The sequence below is a fragment of the Giraffa tippelskirchi genome, chromosome 5, assembly GCF_054371585.1.
Source record: "Giraffa tippelskirchi isolate mGirTip1 chromosome 5, T2T-mGirTip1v1.2.pri, whole genome shotgun sequence".
Classification (NCBI taxonomy): domain Eukaryota; kingdom Metazoa; phylum Chordata; class Mammalia; order Artiodactyla; family Giraffidae; genus Giraffa; species Giraffa tippelskirchi.
In genome coordinates this window covers 103170954-103188378 of record NC_137279.1, presented here as the reverse complement: position 1 = coordinate 103188378, position 17425 = coordinate 103170954, and the positions used below count along the sequence as shown (strand labels likewise).

Below are 17425 nucleotides of genomic sequence, written 5' to 3'. Positions count from 1 at the left end.
GGCTCCCAAGAGGGGAACAAGAGAAAAATGAAGGGAGGGCATGGAGGAGAAGGGTTCTTGCTCTTTCAGTTTTATGGAAGTCACTTCAGCTGAAAGAGGAGGTATTGCAGCAATGGAGGGAGGTGGGAGGAGAACGCCTCAGTGTTTGCACCTTTGTGATGAGTAGCAGTGGTCAGCAGTCAGAGCATAGGTCTCCGATATTTGAGGGATAGGATGAATTATTCCTTATTAGGAATTTGGATTTATGGTCTGACTATTTAATGATTTCTATATATAAAGTGGGCTTCCCTCATAGCTCAGTTGGTAAAGAATCTGCCTGCAATGCAGGACACCCTGATTCGATTCTTGGGTTGGGAAGATCCACTGGAGAAGGGACAGGCTACCCACTCCAGTATTCTTGGGCTCCCCTTGTGGCTCAGCTGGTAAAGAATCCGCCTGCAATGTGGGAGACCTGGGTTCGATCCCTGGGTTGGGAAGATCACATGGAGAATGGAAAGGCTACCCACTCCAATATTCTGGCCTGGAGAATTCCATGGACTATGCAGTCCATGGGGTCGCAAAGAAAAGTAATTTGTCACTGTTGGGTAAGAGATCCCAGGTCATTTCTTCACAGAGAATCTAGTTTATTGGTCTTTTCAATCAGGAGCCTGGTTTTACGGTCTGTTCCCTTGATGATCTCTACAAGTGGATTAATAGTTGCTAGACCTTGTTTCACTGGGTGAGAGGTGACAGAGAATCTGGTTTGTTTGTCTTTTTTGCTGGTCTATTTGTCTCTTTGGAGCTTGAACTAACTAAGAATTAGTACCTACTCAAAAGAGAATGCTTTTTGAAATGGACCAGTGAGTTTTATAATTATGAATTTATTCTGACTCATAGCTGAAATTCTAAAATTGAAGTTATAAACTCCCTTTTCTCAGTCTGGATGTCTATGTATCTAATTCAGAAATGTCTTTTCTTGCTGTGACAGGGTGTAATATTTCCCTATTTGCTGCTGCTGTTAACTTATTGGGTTATAAATTATCTTAAGCTAAAGGATCTCTATTCTGATTAGCTAATGAGATAAGTAAATAAGCACATATATACACTGAATATTTCTAAAACTCCAAGAAGGTAAGGAAATTGAACTTCTGGTATTTTCAATGTATTAGATTTTAAAAAACATTCTTATAAAAACTAACTCAGACGTGTTTTAAGAACTCATTGTTGTTCGGTCACTAAGTTGTGTCCAACCCTTTGCAACCCCATGGACTGTAGTATGCCAGACTTCTATGTCCTCCACTGTCTCCCAGAGTTTGCTCAAATTCATGTCCATTAGGTAAACATTTGGTAAATGAGGCTAGTTTAATAATTTTAGTTAGTAAAAACAACTAAGTATTCACTGACTTATCAGAAATGAATATAAGTGTAGATTTTTATTCTGTATAGCTATAACTTATGCAGATTTACTGATCAAATAAGCTATTATTACTTAGAGTTGTCAAAAATGTAAAAAAATGAAAAATGTGTTTTATCAAATTGATTTATTATTCTGATAAAATTTTATTTTAACAACAATTATGTTTTGTAGTAAGTCAGTTTGGAGAAGGCAATGGCAACCCACTCCAGTACTCTTGCCTGGAAAATCCCATGGACAGAGGAGCCTGGTAGGCTGCAGTCCATGGGGTCACTAAGTGTCGGACATGACTGAGTGACTTCACTTTCACTTTTCACTTTCATGCATTGGAGAAGGAAATGGCAACCCACTCCAGTGTTCTTGCCTGGAGAATCCCAGGGACAGGGGAGCCTTGGTGGGCTTCCATCTATGGGGTCGCACAGAGTCGGACACAATTGAAGCGACTTAGCAGCAGCAGCAGTAAGTCAACTTGAAGATAACTTTCAAAATGTTTAGGTAACTTAAAACCTTAGACCAACATTAAGTTGAATTAATGAGTATTCATTGGATACCTACATAACTTCTAAGTAAGATGGAACACTGAAACATTAATGACTAGCATAATTTTAACTTTCTGTTTTTGCTTCTTCCAATATGCCTCAGAGAGACATATATCTTTGGGTCTATTAAGGAACATGTTCATTTTTGCTGTTTTGAGAAGTTGTATAAAGTATGGCTATAGAAAGTTGTGTTCTATTTGAGCTCTTCAAGACTGCAAAGAAGCTGGTGTGTAACCCCAGTTGTCTCCCCCAAGTTTTTTTTTTTCTGTGAAATAGAAATTACTTTGGTTTAAAGTTATGATTAATATATGTGCGTGAGACTCTATTTGGGAACAATAATTTCAGAAAAATACAGCTCTGAACATATGTGTTTGTTAAGGAAAAGATTAGTCTTGTCCTAAAGTACTTTTTTGTTGGTCTCTGAACCCATTTGTACTCTTCATGCTTACTGAGGATTGCAAGGAGCTTTGTTTGTGGCTTGTAACTATTAATGTTCTCTTGTCGTTGTTGTTCAGTTGCTAAGTCGTGTCTGACTCTTTGCAGCCTCATGGACTGCAGCACGCCAGGCTCCTCTGTCCTCCACCATCTCCCGGAGTTTGCTTAACTTCATGTCCACTGAATCGGTGAACATGAAATTCGATCTAACCATCTCATCTTCTGCTGTTTCCTTCTCTTTTTGCCTTCAGTCTTTTCTATGATCAGGATCTTTTCCACTGAGTCAGCTTTATTGAAAATTGAAATAGCAACAGAAATTTTAACATGCTTACTTATTGATTCATTTGAAGATAGTGACAATGAATGCATGGCATGTTAATAATATTTTAGCAATATTATAAACTTAGTGTTAACCTCATGAACCCCTCTGAGATGGTCATAAAGTAAAACATCAGTTTGTTCCAGAATATAAAAGAGTCCAATGAATTCAAAATTTTTAAATCGATTTTATTTGGCGTGGTTTATAATACTTGACTTTGAAAATTATGAAGTATTTAAAATCTTATAAAGTGGGCTTAATTTCAATGTGCTTATTTCCTAATTTACTGTTTATTGCTTTAAGCTATGAATATAAAGGGTTATGGTTTTTTTTTTTTCATGCTGTAACCTGCCTAGAACCACAAAGATTCTATGTATGTCTACCAGAATAACCTTCTATGGTTTGTGTTGAGTTTATTATGCTCTTGATTATTTAAGAAAATAAAGTTTGTCATTTAAGAAAGAACTAAAGTTCTTTATAATCATGTTACCTTCTCTCTCTCTCAATGTTTTATTGTTTTATTGAATATTGCTTCTTAGGCACCATGATCTTTTTCCTATTATAAATGTTGAATCTCCTGACAACTTGATCTCTGCCTTCCTAAAATCAAATTTTACTTTCAAAATAAAATTTAAAAATAGTACTTTGATGTATCTTTTGCATCTAAAACTACCTTCAGAATTCCCAGTTTTTCCAAAAAGCCCTGGTAAGTCATACAGATTTGTTTTTTCATCTTATAAAAAGACAGCTGTTAGAAATAATTAGGTTTATTTAATATACTATTAAATGAGTTGCATGGGAAGAGTTGTCAAATCAGAAGAGATGCTTAGCTTTCCAAAGTTACATTTATATGAGTAAAATGTTATTTAGTGTAAATGTTCACTCTTTCCATCTAATTTCACTTTTAATTTACCTTGATTCATGGACCTAACATTCCAGGTTCCTATGCAATATTTTTCTTTACAAAATTGGACTTTACTTTACTTGGACTTTACTATCACCAGTCCATCCAAAACTGGGTGTTGTTTTTGCTTTGGCTCCATCTCTTCATTTTTCCTGGAGTTATTTCTCCACTCTTCTCCAGTAGCACCTACCAACCTGGGAGTTCATCTTTCAGTGTCCTATCTTTTTGCCTTTTCATACTGTTCATGGGGTTTTCAAGGCAAGAATACTGAAGTGGTTTGCCATTCCCTTCTCCAGTGGACCACATCTTTATAGAAATCTCCACCATGACCCATCCATCTTGGGTGGCCCTACACGGTATGGCTCATAGTTTCATTGAGTTAGACAAGGCTGTGGTCCATGTGATCAGTTTGATTAATTTTCTGTGATGGTAGTTTTCATTCTGTTTGCCCTCTGACAGATAAGGATAAGAGGCTTATGGAAGCTTCCTGTTGGGAGAGACTGAAAGTGAAAGTTGCTCAGTGTCATACTCTTTGCCACAGCATGGACTATACAGTCCATGGAATTCTCCAGGCCAGAATACTGGAGTGGGTAGCCTTTTCCTTCTCCAGCAGATCTTCCCAACCCAGGGGTCAAACCCAGGTCTCCCACATTGCAGCTAGATTCTTTACCAGCTGAGCCACAAGGGAAGCCCAAGGAAGAGACTGACTGTGGGGGAAACTAGGTCTTGTTCTGATGGGCAGGGCCATGCTCAGTAAACCTTTAATACAATTTTCTGTTGATGGGTGGGGCTGTGTTCCCTCCCTGTTGTTTGACCTAAGACCAAACTATGGTGGAGGTAATGAAGATAATGGTGACCTCCTTCAAAAGGTCCCCTGCACGCAATGCCGCACTCAGTGCCCCTGACCCTGCAGTAGGCCACCAGTGACACACGCCCCCACCAGAGACTCCTGGACACTCACAGGCAAGTCTGGGTCAGTCTCTTGCAGAGTCACTGCTCTTTTCTCCTGGGTCCTGGTGTGCACAAGGTTTTGTCTGTGCCCTCCAAGAGTCTGTTTTCCCAGTTCTGTGTAAGTTCTGTAATCAAAGCCCACTGATTTGGAATGTTAGGTCAATGAATCAAGGTAAGTTAGAAGCGGTCAAACAGGAGATGGTAAGAGTGAACACTGACATTTTAAGAATCAGTGAACTAAAATGGACTGGAATGGGTGAATTTAATTCAGATGACCATTATATCTACTACCGTGGGCAAGAATCCCTTAGAAGAAGTGGAGTAACTCTCAAAGTCAACAGAAGTCTGAAATGCAGTACTTGGGGGCAATCTCAAAAACAACAGAATGATCTCTTCATTTCCAAGGCAAACCGTTCAATATCACAGTAATCCAAGTAAGTCTATGCCCCAAACAGTAATGTTGAAGAAGCTGAAGTTGAACGGTTCTGTGAAGACCTGCAAGACCTTCTAGAACTAACACCCCCAAAAGATGTCCTTTTCATCATAGGGAACTGGAATGTAAAAGTAGGAGGTCAAGAGATACCTGGAGTAACAGGCAAATTTGTTCTTGGTGTACAAAATGAAGCAGGGCAAAAGCTAATAGAGTTTTGCCAAGAGAACACACTGGTCATAGCAAACACCCTCTTCCAAAAACACAAGAGAAGACTCTACACATGGACATCACCAGATGGTCAATATCAAAATCAGATTGATTATATTCATTGCAGCCGAAGATGGAGAAGCTCTATACAGTCAGCAAAAACAAGACCGGGAGCTGACTGTGGCTCAGATCATGAACTCCTTATTACTAAATTCAGTCATAAATTGAAGAAAGTAGGGAAAACCACTAGATCATTCAGGTATGACTTAAATCAAATCCCTTACAGTTATACAGTGGAAGTGACAAATAGATTCAAGGCATTAGATCTGATAGACAGAGTGCCTGAAGAACTATGGATGGGGTTTCATGCCATTGTACAGCAGATAGGGATCAAGACCATCCCCAAGAGAAAGAAATGCAAAAATGCAAAATGGTTGTCTGAGGAGGCCTTACAAATAGCTGAGAAAAGAAGAGAAGCTAAAGGCTAAGGAGAAAAAGAAAGATATTCCCATCTGAACGCAGAGTTCCAAAGAATAGCAAGGAGAGATAAAAAAGCCTTCCTCAGTGATCAATGCAAAGAAATAGAGGAAAACAATAGATTGGAAAGGCTAGAGATCTCTTCAAGAAAATTAGAGATACCAAGGGAACATTTCATGAAAAGATGGGCACAATAAAGGACAGAAATGGTATGGACTTAACAGAAGCAGAAGATACTTCAAAAAGTTAAAATTGAAATCTGTCTTTCTAACAGTAATTTGGAGATTTTCAAAGAAAAATGGAACTAAGAAGAGGTGGCAAGAATACATAGAAGGACTATACAAAAAAGATCTTATTGACCCAGATAACCACAGTGGTGTGATCACTCACCTAGAGCCAGACGTCCTTGAGTCTGAAGTCAAGTGGGCCTTAGGAAGCATCACTATGAACAAAGCTAGTGGAGGTGATGGAGGTCCAATTGAGCTATTTCAAATCCTAAAAGATGATACTGTGAAAGTGCTGCACTCAATATGCCGGAAAATTTGGAATACTCAGCAATGGCCACAGGACTAGAAAAGGTTAGTTTTCACTCCAATCTCAAAGAAAGGCAATGCCAAAGAATATTCAAACTACCGCACAATTGCACTCATCTCATACACTAGCAAAGTAATGCTCAAAATTCTCCAAGAGAGACTTCAACTTTACATGAACCATGAACTTGCAGATGTTCAAGCTGGATTTAGAAAAGGCAAAGGAGCCAGAGATCAAATTGCCATCATCCACTGGATCATCGAAAAAGCAAGAGAATACCAGAAAAACATCTACTTCTGTGTTATTGATTACACCAAAACCTTTGACTGTGTGGATCACAACAAACTGTGGAAAATTCTTAAAGAAAAGGGAATACCAGGCCACCTTACCTGCCTCCTGAGAAGTCTGTATGCAGATCAAGAAGCAACAGTTAGAACTGGACAGGGAACAACAGATTGGTTCCAAATCAGGAAAGGAGTATGTCAAGGCTGTACATCGTTACCCTGTTTATTTAACTTATATGTAGAGTACATCATGAGAAATGCTGGGCTAGATGAAGCACAAACTGGAATCAAGATTGCCGGGAGAAATATCAATAACCTCAGATATGAAGATGACACCACCCAATGGCAGAAAGTGAAGAAGAACTAAAGAGCCTCTTGATGAAAGTGAAAGAGGAGAGTGAAAAAGCTAGCTTAAAACTCAACGTTCAAAAAAAAAAACCTCAACATTGAAAAAAATGAAGATCATGTCAACTGGTCTCATGATTTCTTGCCAACTAGATGGGAAACAATGGAAGCACTGACAGACTTTATTTTGGGGGGCACAAAAATCACTGCAAATGGTGACTGCAGCCATGAAATTAAAAGATGCTTGCTCCTTGGAAGAAAAGCTATGACTAACCTAGACAGCATATTAAAAAGCAGAGACATTACCTTGCCATCAAAGGTCCATCTAGTCAAAGCTATGGTTTTTCCAGTAGTCATGTATGGATGTGAGAGTTGGACTATAAGAAAAGCTGAGTGCCAAAGAATTTATGTTTTTGAACTTTGAGGTTGGAGAAGACTCTTGAGCGTCCCTTGGACTGCAAGGAGATCCAATCAGTCCATCCTTAAGGAAATCAGTCCTGAATATTCATTGGAAGGACTGATGTTGAAACTGAAACTCCAGTAGTTTGGCCACCTGATTCAAGAACTGACTCCTTGGAAAAGACCCTGATGCTGGGAACAATTGAAGGCAGGTGGAGAAGGGGACAACAGAGGATGAGATGGTTGGATGGCATCACCGACTCAATGGACATGAGTTTGAGTAAACTCTGGGGGTTGATGATGAACAGGGAGGCCTGGCATCCTGCAGTCCATTGGGTCGCAAAAAGTCAGGCATGAAGGAGAGAGTGAACTGAACTGAAGGAGCCAAGAGCATAATGATTTTGAGATTTGTCCATGTGGGTTTATCAGCAGTTTCTCCTTTTATCACTGAGTAGTAGTCTATTGTATGGATTTGCTACAACTTATCTATATAACCTAGTGGCTCAGTGGTAAAGAATCTGCTTGCAATGTAGGAGACTGCCTGCAATGCAGGAAACACTGGGTCAGTCCCTGGGTCAGGAAGATTCCCTGGAGGAGGAAATTGCAACCTACTCCAGTATTCTTGCCTGTAGAATCCCATGGACAGAGGAGCCTGGCAGACTATGGTCCATGAGGTCATAAAGAGTCAGACATGACTTAGTGACTAAACCACCACCACATTGAACCTATAGATTTCTTTGAGTAATATTGGCATCTTAACAATATTAAATTTTCATATCTGTGAACACAGGATGCCTTTCCATTTATTCAGGTCTTTTTTTTTCACTTCTTTCAGCAATGGTTTTTAGTTTTCAGTGTGCACATTCTTCAGTTTTTTAGTGAAGTATATTCCATCTAGTCAAGGCTATGGTTTTTCAGTAGTCATGTATGGATGTGAGAGTTGGACTATAAAGGAAGCTGAGCACTGAAGAATTGATGCTTTTGAACTGTGGTGTTGGAGAAGACTCTTGAGAGTCCCTTGGACTGCAAGGAGATCCAACCAGTCCATCCTAAAGGAGATCAGTCCTGGGTGTTCATTGGAAGGACTGATGTTGAGGCTGAAACTCCAATACTTTGGCCACCTCATGCGAAGAGTTGACTCATTGGAAAACACCCTAATGCTGGGAAGGATTGGGGGCAGGAGGAGAAGGGGACGACAGAGGATGAGAAGGTTGGATGGCATCACCGACTCGATGGACATGAGTTTGAGTTTAAACTCCGGGAGCTGATGATGGACAGTGAGGCCTGGCGTGCTGCGATACATGGGGTCTCAAAGAGTTCGACACAACTGAGAGATTGAACTGAACTGATTTCCAAGTATTTTCTTTTTTAAAATGTTATTTAAAATGGAATTGCTTTCTTAATCTCCTTTTTGGATTGTTCATTGTTTGTTTAGATTGTGTATGAAAACACATCTGATTTTTGCATGGTGATTTTGTTCCCTGAAGCATTTCTGAATTTGCTAATTAGATCTAATAACTTTCTAATATTTTTCTATATATAGGATCATGAACAGAGATAGTTTTAATTCTTCCTTTCCAATTTGGATGCTTTATACTTCTTTTTCCTGTCTAACCTGTCCACCTTGAACTTCCATACAATGTTGAATAGTAGTGATGAAAGCAGGAATTCTTGTCTCACACCTAATTTTGGAGGAAAGTGTTCAATCTTTCACCATTGAGTATGATATCAGTTGTAGAGTTTTTTTTTTTTCAATGCCTTTTATCGTGTTGAGTAAATTTCTTTTTAGTCCTATTTCCTGAGATTTCTTTTTATTATTAAAGAACAATGGAGTTTGTCAAATGTTTTTCCTTCATCAATTGAGATCATCATTTATTTTTTTTTCTTCATTCTATCAAAGTGACATATTACATTGATTTTCTTCTGTTGAATCACATTTATTTTCCTGGGATAATCACATTTGGTTTTAATTTGCAATGCTTTAATGAATAATAGTTTTGAAAATCTATTTATGTGCTTTCAGCCATCTGTATATCTTCTTTGATGAAGTGTCTATTCACATCATTTGCTCATTTAAAAAAACTGAGTTATCTGTCTTATTCAGTTGCAAGTCTTTTGTCAGATAAATGTTGTATAAATATTTTATTCAATGCTGTGTGGCATGTTTTTTAGCTTTTTAACAGTACTTTTTAAGCACAGAAGATTGAACATTTGAAGTACAATTTATCATTTTTTTCTTTTATACTTTTTGCTTTTTGTGTCCTAAGACATCTCACCCAAAATCACAGAGATTTTCACCTATATTTGATCTTATAATAAATGGCTTCTGGCTTAATGTTCATGCTCTCCTTTTCCTTTATTTATGTAGTGACTACGGACTTCACATACGTCTGATAGAAATGTGTTGCATTTTAAAGTTAATACTTGATATGTGCCTTCTCCACCATCCTGTGTCTGTATAGTCATCCTTAAGTATCTATGGGGGTTGGTTCCAGGATTCCCACCCTTACTCCCAGATACCAATCTGTGGATATGCCAAGTCCTTTATGTAAAATAGTGCAGTATTTGCATATAACTTATACATATCCTCCTGTATACTTTAAATCATCTCTAGATTATTTATAACACCTAATGCAATATAAATGTTATATAAATAGTTTCCGGTGCAAGGTAAACTCAAATTCTGCTTTTTGGAACTTTCTGGATTTTTCTGGAATATTTTAAACCTGTGGTTAGTCATATCCATGGATATGGAACCCACAGATACTGAAGGCCATAGTATTGCTTTCTATGTGGTCATGCATATGCCAGGAAGACACATCCACAGACTTTTCTGGGACCCAGGGTTTCTCCTAGACAGCTGTTTCCCTGTGTTTCAGCAGAGGATGTATGTTTGTGGCATGGTAGTCAAGCAGCTAATTACCACAGCTCATGTGGCTTTCACAGAAGACAACTACATCTGTAAGGTTTCTGCCAGGCCCCATCTCAAATTCTTTATACGTTTTAACTAGCTCGATCCTCAAATCCCACCTACAGGTTTAAACCAAGGCCGGGAGACTCCAGGCTTGTCAGTCAGATCCAGAGCCGCTTAACTCCAAACCTTTGCTCTTCCCACAGTAATAACTGCCATAGATTATGGTTGGAGTCTTATTAATATATAAGTGAGCACATTTTGGGAAACAACTTCGACCTGATTTTCCTCTTTCTTATATCAGATGCATCTCCAGTTGAAGTTTAGACATCTGATTCTGAAGTCCTGCCATGGGATCTTAGAACAGACATTTGCAAAGAATGGCTGTTTATCCCCAGGGTTTCCCCAGTGGCTCAGCGGTAAAGAAGCCACCTGCAATGCAGGAAACGAAGGAGATACAGGTTTGATCTCTGGGTTGGGAAGATCCCCTGGTATAGGGCATGGCAACTCGCTCCAGGAGTCTTGCCTAGAAGAACTCCATGGACAGAGGAATCTGATGGGCTGCAGTCCATAGGGTTGCAAAGAGTCAGACCCAACTGAAGTGACTGAGCACGCACACGAGCACAGAGAACAACCTTACCTTTCTTAGCCCATGTGTCCCCAGGGCCACATACAACAGGGCTGTGTAGCTAGTACACTGCGCAAAAGTACATGGCTAAGGTGTCAAGTTGGGATTAAAATCTAGCTGCTTCGTTCCAGCGGGTCCATGGGGCTCTGTCTCCCCGGAGGGGCACAATTCTTGTTTATTCCCTACAAAAACAACACATTTGCTAGCAGTGGGCCTTGTCCTTTAGGTGAAGTTAACCAAACCCCTGAGCTTTAGAGAAGTTACATGTAATAAAACTTAGCTAACTAAAGGCAAAGGAGAAAAGGAAAGATATACCCATCCAAAGAATAGCAAGGAGAGATAAAAAAAAAAGCCTTCCTCAGTTATCAATGCAAAGAAATAGAGGAAAACAATAGAACGGGAAAGACTAGAGATCTCTTCAAGAAAATTAGAGATACCAAGGGAACATTTCATGCAAAGATGGGCACAATAAAGGACAGAAATGGTATGGACCTAACAGAAGCAGAAAATATTAAGAAAAGATGGCAAGGATACATGGAAGAACTATACAAAAAAGATCTTCATGACCTAGATAGCCACAATGGTGTGATCACTCACCGAGAGCCAGACATCCTTGAGTCTGAAGTCAAGTGGGCCTTAGGAAGCATCACTACAAACAAAGCTAGTGGAGGTGATGGAATTCCAGCTGAGCTATTTCAAATCCTAAAAGATGATACTGTGAAAGTGCTGCACTCAATATGCCAGAAAATTTGGAAAACTCAGCAGTGGCCACAGGACTAGAAAAGGTTAGTTTTCATTCTGATCCCAAAGAAAGGCAATGCCAAAGAATATTCAAACTACTGCACAATTGCACTCATTTCATACACTAGCAAAGTAATGCTCAAAATTCTCCAAGTGAGGCTTCAACAGTACGTGAACCAAGAACTTCCAGATGTTCAAGTTGTATTTAGAAAAGGCAGAGGAACCAGAGATTGAAAGAGGAGAGTGAAAAAGCTGGTTTAAAACTCAATACTTAAAAATCTGAGATCCTGGCATCCAGTCCCATTACTTCATGGCAAATAGATGGGGAAACAATGGAAACAGTGACAGACTTTATTTTCTTGAGCTCCAAAATCACTGCAGATGGTGATTGCAGCCATGAAATTAAAGACACTTGCTACTTGGAAGAAAAGCTATGACCAACCTAAACAGTGTATTAAAAAGCAGAGACATTACTTTGCCAACAAAGATCCATCTAGTCAAATCTATGGTTTTTCCAGTAGTCATGTATGGATGTGAGAATTGGACCATAAAGAAGGCTGAGCACCAATGAGTTGATGCTTTTGAACTGTGGTGTTGGAGAAGACTCCTGAGAGTCCCTTGGACTGCAAGAAGATCAAACCAGTCAGTCCTAAAGGAAATCAGTCCTGAATATTCATTGGAAGGACTGATGCTGAAGCTGAAACTCCAGTACTTTGGCCACCTGATTAATTAGCCCCCAACTAAAATAAATAAATTTATTAAAAAAAAAAAAAAAGAACTGACTCCTTGGAGAAGACCCTGATGCTGGGAAAGATTGAAGGCAGGAGGAGAAGGGGACGACAGAGGATAAGATAGACATGAGTTTGAGCAAGCTCTGTGAGTTGGTGATGGACAGGGAAGCCTGGTGTGCTACAGTCCATGGGGTCACAGAGAGCCAGACACAACTGAGTGACTGAACTGAAGTAAACCATCACATTCTATCCTCCTGACCATAGTGATTGGTTGAGGAATGAGCATATAACTCATTCAGGAGATTCTTGTCCAATGAGGCTTAATATGGAGGCTTTTGTTTAAGGGATGTGGTTCTTGCCCGATAAAGTGAGGACTGGAGCTGCTGCAGCCTTCTTGCAACTAGGTGGGATTTGATAATAAAGTTAATTCCCAGAAAAGGTAAAAAAAATACAGAGAGAAAACTTTATCCTGGTGACATTGTTGAGCCTTTGGTCAAGTTATGCCTGAAGCCAAATCTACTTATAAAGTGTGGAATAACATAAACCAATATATTCTCCTTTTGCTTGAGACAGGCTAGTTGTCAGTTATGCAAAAAACACACTATTCCATACATATTCCCACTCATGCCTGCTCCCTATAGCCCTTCCTGGCTTTATATTTTGATTACAACTTTGGTCACCTTCTCATACTTCTTTATCTTCTTATTTAGTTAATTGTTTTCTTATTTATTTACTTATTTATTATTATTTAGTTAATTGTGAACCCATAGACTAGAGCCCACCAGGCTCCTCTGTCCATGGAATTCTCCAGGCAAGAATACTGGAGTGGGTAGCCATTCCATTCTCCAGGGGATCTTCCTGACCCAGGAATTGAACCCCGGTCTCCTGCACTGCAGGCAGATTCTTTACCATCTCAGCTATCAGGGAAGCCCTCGACTAATACTTTCCTACTTCCATTCCTCATCCCCACTGAAGGGTATGCTCTAGATGGCAAAGAACTTTATCTGCTTTGCTCACTCATGGCTTATCAGTTCCTGATAAGAGTTCATAGCAGATAACATGCATCAAATAAAAGTTTGTTGAATAATATACCTACTCAATGAATTATTAAGGATTACTAAAATTCCACATGCATAAGAAAATCACATAGTTCTAGAGTTGACTGAGAACCATATCAGCCTTCTAATAAGATAGTGGGAAGGCAATGAAGCTTGCACTGTGCACCTATACAGGCAGATTGTTGGCATTTCAGTGATTTTAGGGAGTGTGTGTGTGTATGTTAGTCGTTCAGTTGTGTCTGACTTCGTGACTCAGTGGACTGTAGCCCGCCAGGCTCCTCTGCCCATGGAATTCTCCAGGCAAGAATACTAGAGTGGGTTGCCATTTCCTTCTCCAGGGGATCTTCCTGACCCAGGCATTGAACCTGGATCTCTTGCATTGCAGGCAGAAGCTTTACTATCTGAGCTACTAGGGAAGCCCAATTTCAGGGAGGGGGGCTTAATTATTGTTATCTCACCAAGATGTTTTAAGTTGGTGATGCTTTTCAGTTGGAACTCTCTCTAAATACATTTTAAATACTTTTCGTATATTTATAGAATAACTGTTAGGTTTTACTTTGCTTTCATTGCTGTGTCTGCTGGTTTTTATTCTTTGGATTTTTATTTTGTTCACGTCTACTTCTTTGTTATCATGATGTATTATTTTTCTTTGGAGAGTGTAACTGAATTAGAGGAGGTAGGTAAACCATGGGCTTCTCTGGTGGCCCAGAGGGTAAAAAATCTGCCTGCAAAGCAGGAGACCTGGGTTCAATCTCTGGGTTGGGAAGATCTCCTGGAGAAGGGAACGGTAACCCACTCCAGTATTCTTGCCTGGAGAACTGCATGGACAGAAGAGCCTGGTGGGCTACAGTCCATTGGGTCACAAAAAGTCTGACACAACTGAGCAACTAACACACACAGTTGAGCCATATCTCTCATATGTGCCACAGTCAGAAAAAAACTAAGAACCTCTACCTTTTGGGAGGATTGTTATCCACTTATCATTTAAATTATTTCACTTCTGGTACTAATAAGGTTCTTACTTGACTCCTATCTGTCTGGTAATCCCTGTTTATTTACCATCTCCATCATGGAATCTGATACTTTGATTTGATTTCCTGACCGTGACTTGCCCCAGAACCCTCTTGGGAGTTGGTGGTTTCTTTTTGCTGAAGCTAACTATATGCTTTGGAAGAATGACCTTTTACCATCTGCCTGTCATCTTGTCTGAACTCTCACTAAGAGAAGATTTATCCTTTGTGTGAACAAGCTATTTAACGCTTCTGGGGAGCAATACGTCATTTCTGATGTTTTCCTTTGACAACCAAAATAGTGACAAGGTTGCCATGGAAGGAAGGGCGAAGAAAGGAAGGAGAGCAGGGGGAGGCGAGTCAGGCTGATGCTCTGTTTCATCTCCCCTCTCTTCTTTCAGTCCACGCTTGGCAGCTGGACTTAGCCTGTTTAGGTGATAGGGAGCATCCTCAGGTTGGGATGTAAGATTGTGTGTTCACTGGTCGGCAGTGCAGTGTGGATGAAGCAAGTGGCCACACAGCCTGACTGCACGGCCAAGCCACATGTCCTTTCTCTCTGGTCGTGTTTGTTGCTAAGAAACGGGCATGGGAGCACACACCAAAGTCACCTTTTCTGTAACTGTCAGTCTGTATTGTTTCGTTTTTACATTGCCAAGTAGATTCCTGACCTAGGGAGGGAAACAATAACCTCCTCGGCATTGGAGCCACCACCCCAAACCTCACAAGGCAACGAGATTTGAGCAAGACATGAGTTGTCAGCACCCGGAAAGACAAGAGCACCCAAGGCCAGGTCAGCACCCCTGCACCTGCTTGGACTGTCACCTCCCCTCACAAGCTGCAGGGCTTACAATGAAACAACCTCCCACCCACTTGCTCATGCTTAGAGGCTGGTCAAGTGTGCCACCTCCATCTCTGCTCTATCTAACCATGGCTGCGGCTGGGGAGGAGTTATGCTAAGGAGGTGGAAAGCAAATACTAGAAGGAAGGAAATGAAGAAACACTTGGGTGTGATTTCTGAGTCTTATTTCACCTTTTCCCTCTCATCGCTACTGAACTGGAACAGAACAAACTTCTCTGCACACAATCATTCATTTAAAAATGGCCCTGAAATTTTATGGTCTATATCTGCTTAGCAGAGACTTTCCTGGTAAATGTCCCATGAAAAACGGAAAAGTAAGCAGATGGCTCAGGAGGTGGGTGAGGGCAATAGAGAGAGGGTGGAGGAATGCAGAAGCTGAATAGGGCAAGAGGCTTTTTCCTGAATTTCTTCTCTTGCCATCAAACCTTTATCCCTGATGACAAAAGACCTGGCTCTTTCATCAGTGGGAGATGCACTCCTCATCTGCTAAAGATAGTGGAGGTGGGGAGGAGGAAAGGAGAATACTATGGAAAGGGCTTGCGGAGTGAATATTTAGAGCTAGAAGACACTGTCATACCAATGTTGACATCCCTGCCTCTGAGCTTAAAATATCAGTGGAATAAGGGCTTCATCAGTCTTAGTTGCTATGTTTACTCTTCGAGACAATGATCATATAGGCAGCATGGCAGAGAAGGAAGAAGAAAGGGCCTTGAGCCAAGGTTGGCAGGATCTGGATTCTTGCTCTAGGGTCGGTACTTGCACAGGAAGTGTTGACGCTTGTCGCATTCTTTGCTGCTCCAAGTTGAAAAATCTGTAAGAAAATAAACAGATATTTAAATCCACCCACTGCTGTGTTGAGTTTATCAGCATTATCTGGGTGTTTTGCTTGGACCCATGGATGGGGTACAAAAGTTTGTGTCAGCTTGACTGGGATGTCAAGTGTAGTCAAAGCTATGGTTTTTTAGCAGTCATGTACAGATGTGAGAGTTGGACCATAAAGAGATCTGAGCACCGAAGAATTGATGCTTTTGAACTGTGGTGTTAGAGAAGACTCTTGAGAGTCCCTTGGACTGCAAGGAGATCCAATCAGTCCATTCTAAAGGAAATCAGTCCTGAATATTCATTGGAAGGACTGATGCTGAAGCTGAAACTCCAGTACTTTGGCCACCTGATGCGAAGAGCTCACTCATTTGAAACGACCCTGATGCTGGGAAAGATTGAAGGTGGGAGGAGAAGGGGACAACAGGATGAGATGGTTGGATGGCCTCACCGACTTAATGGACATGAGTTTGGGTAAACTCTGGGAGTTGGTGATGGACAGGGAGGCCTGGCGTGCTGCAGTCCATGGGGTCTCAAAGAGTTGGACAAGACTGAGTGACTGAACTGAACTGAACTTACTAGGATGTAGTGCCCAGTTGTTAGGTCAAACACCAGTCTACTTTTTGCTGTGAAGGTATTTTTCTATTTAGATGTGATTTAGAGGCCACCCACTCCAGTATTGTGGCCTGGAGAATTCCATGGACTGTGCAGTCCGTGAGGTCGCAAGACTTGGACATGATTGAGCAACTTTCACTTTCACTTGCATTTAAATCAGTACACTTTGCATAGAGCAGATTACCCTCCATAACTTGTTAATCATCTAATCAATGAAGGCCTTAAGAGAAAAGACTGAGGTCCCCAGAAGACGAAGGAATTCAGATTACTCTCAGCCTCAAGCCTGCAACATCAACTTGCAGGAACATCCAGCCTGCTGACCTGTGCTGTGAACCTCAGATTTGCCAGCCCCCACAATTGCATGAGGGCTTCCCTGGTGGCTCAGCTGGTAAAGAATCCACCTGCAGTGTGAGAGACCTGGGTTTGATCCCTGGATTGAGAAGATTCCCTGGAAGGGAATGGCTATGCTCTCCAGTATTCTGGCCTGGAGAATTCCATGGACTGTATAATCCATGGGGTCACAAAGAGTCAGACGTGACTGAGTGACTTTTACTTTCACAACTCCATGAGCTGATTCCTTAAAATAAATTTCTCTATCCCACATGCTCTGTCTGTCTCACTCTACCTTCTCTTTCTTCTGTTTCTCTGGAGAACTCCAAGACGGACTAAAAGAAAAATAATTTAAGCATCATACACAATTGCAGAAGCTCCGTACCAGAATTGCCTTTGAGGAACGCAGGGCTTGACATTTTGTTGTTGTTGTTGCTGTTTAGTTGCTAAGTCATGTCCAGCTCTTTTGCAACCCCATGGACTGTAGCCCACCAGGCTTCTCTGTC

General features: G+C 40.7%; 1 protein-coding gene across 5 annotated transcripts in view; it reads right to left on the bottom strand.

The window, feature by feature from the left end:
- Positions 1-17425, bottom strand: part of REG4 (regenerating family member 4) — a 112220-nt gene that overhangs the window by 17678 nt on the left and 77117 nt on the right. For all 5 annotated transcript variants that reach the window (XR_014052520.1, XR_014052521.1, XR_014052523.1 and 2 more), the window contains one exon: positions 15733-15966. Coding sequence is in view for 1 of the 5 variants with exons in the window: in XM_081486131.1 (XP_081342257.1) it covers positions 15899-15966 (68 nt within the window). In the remaining 4 variants the exon portion in view is untranslated. Of the gene's footprint in view, positions 1-15732; positions 15967-17425 lie in introns of those variants that run through there.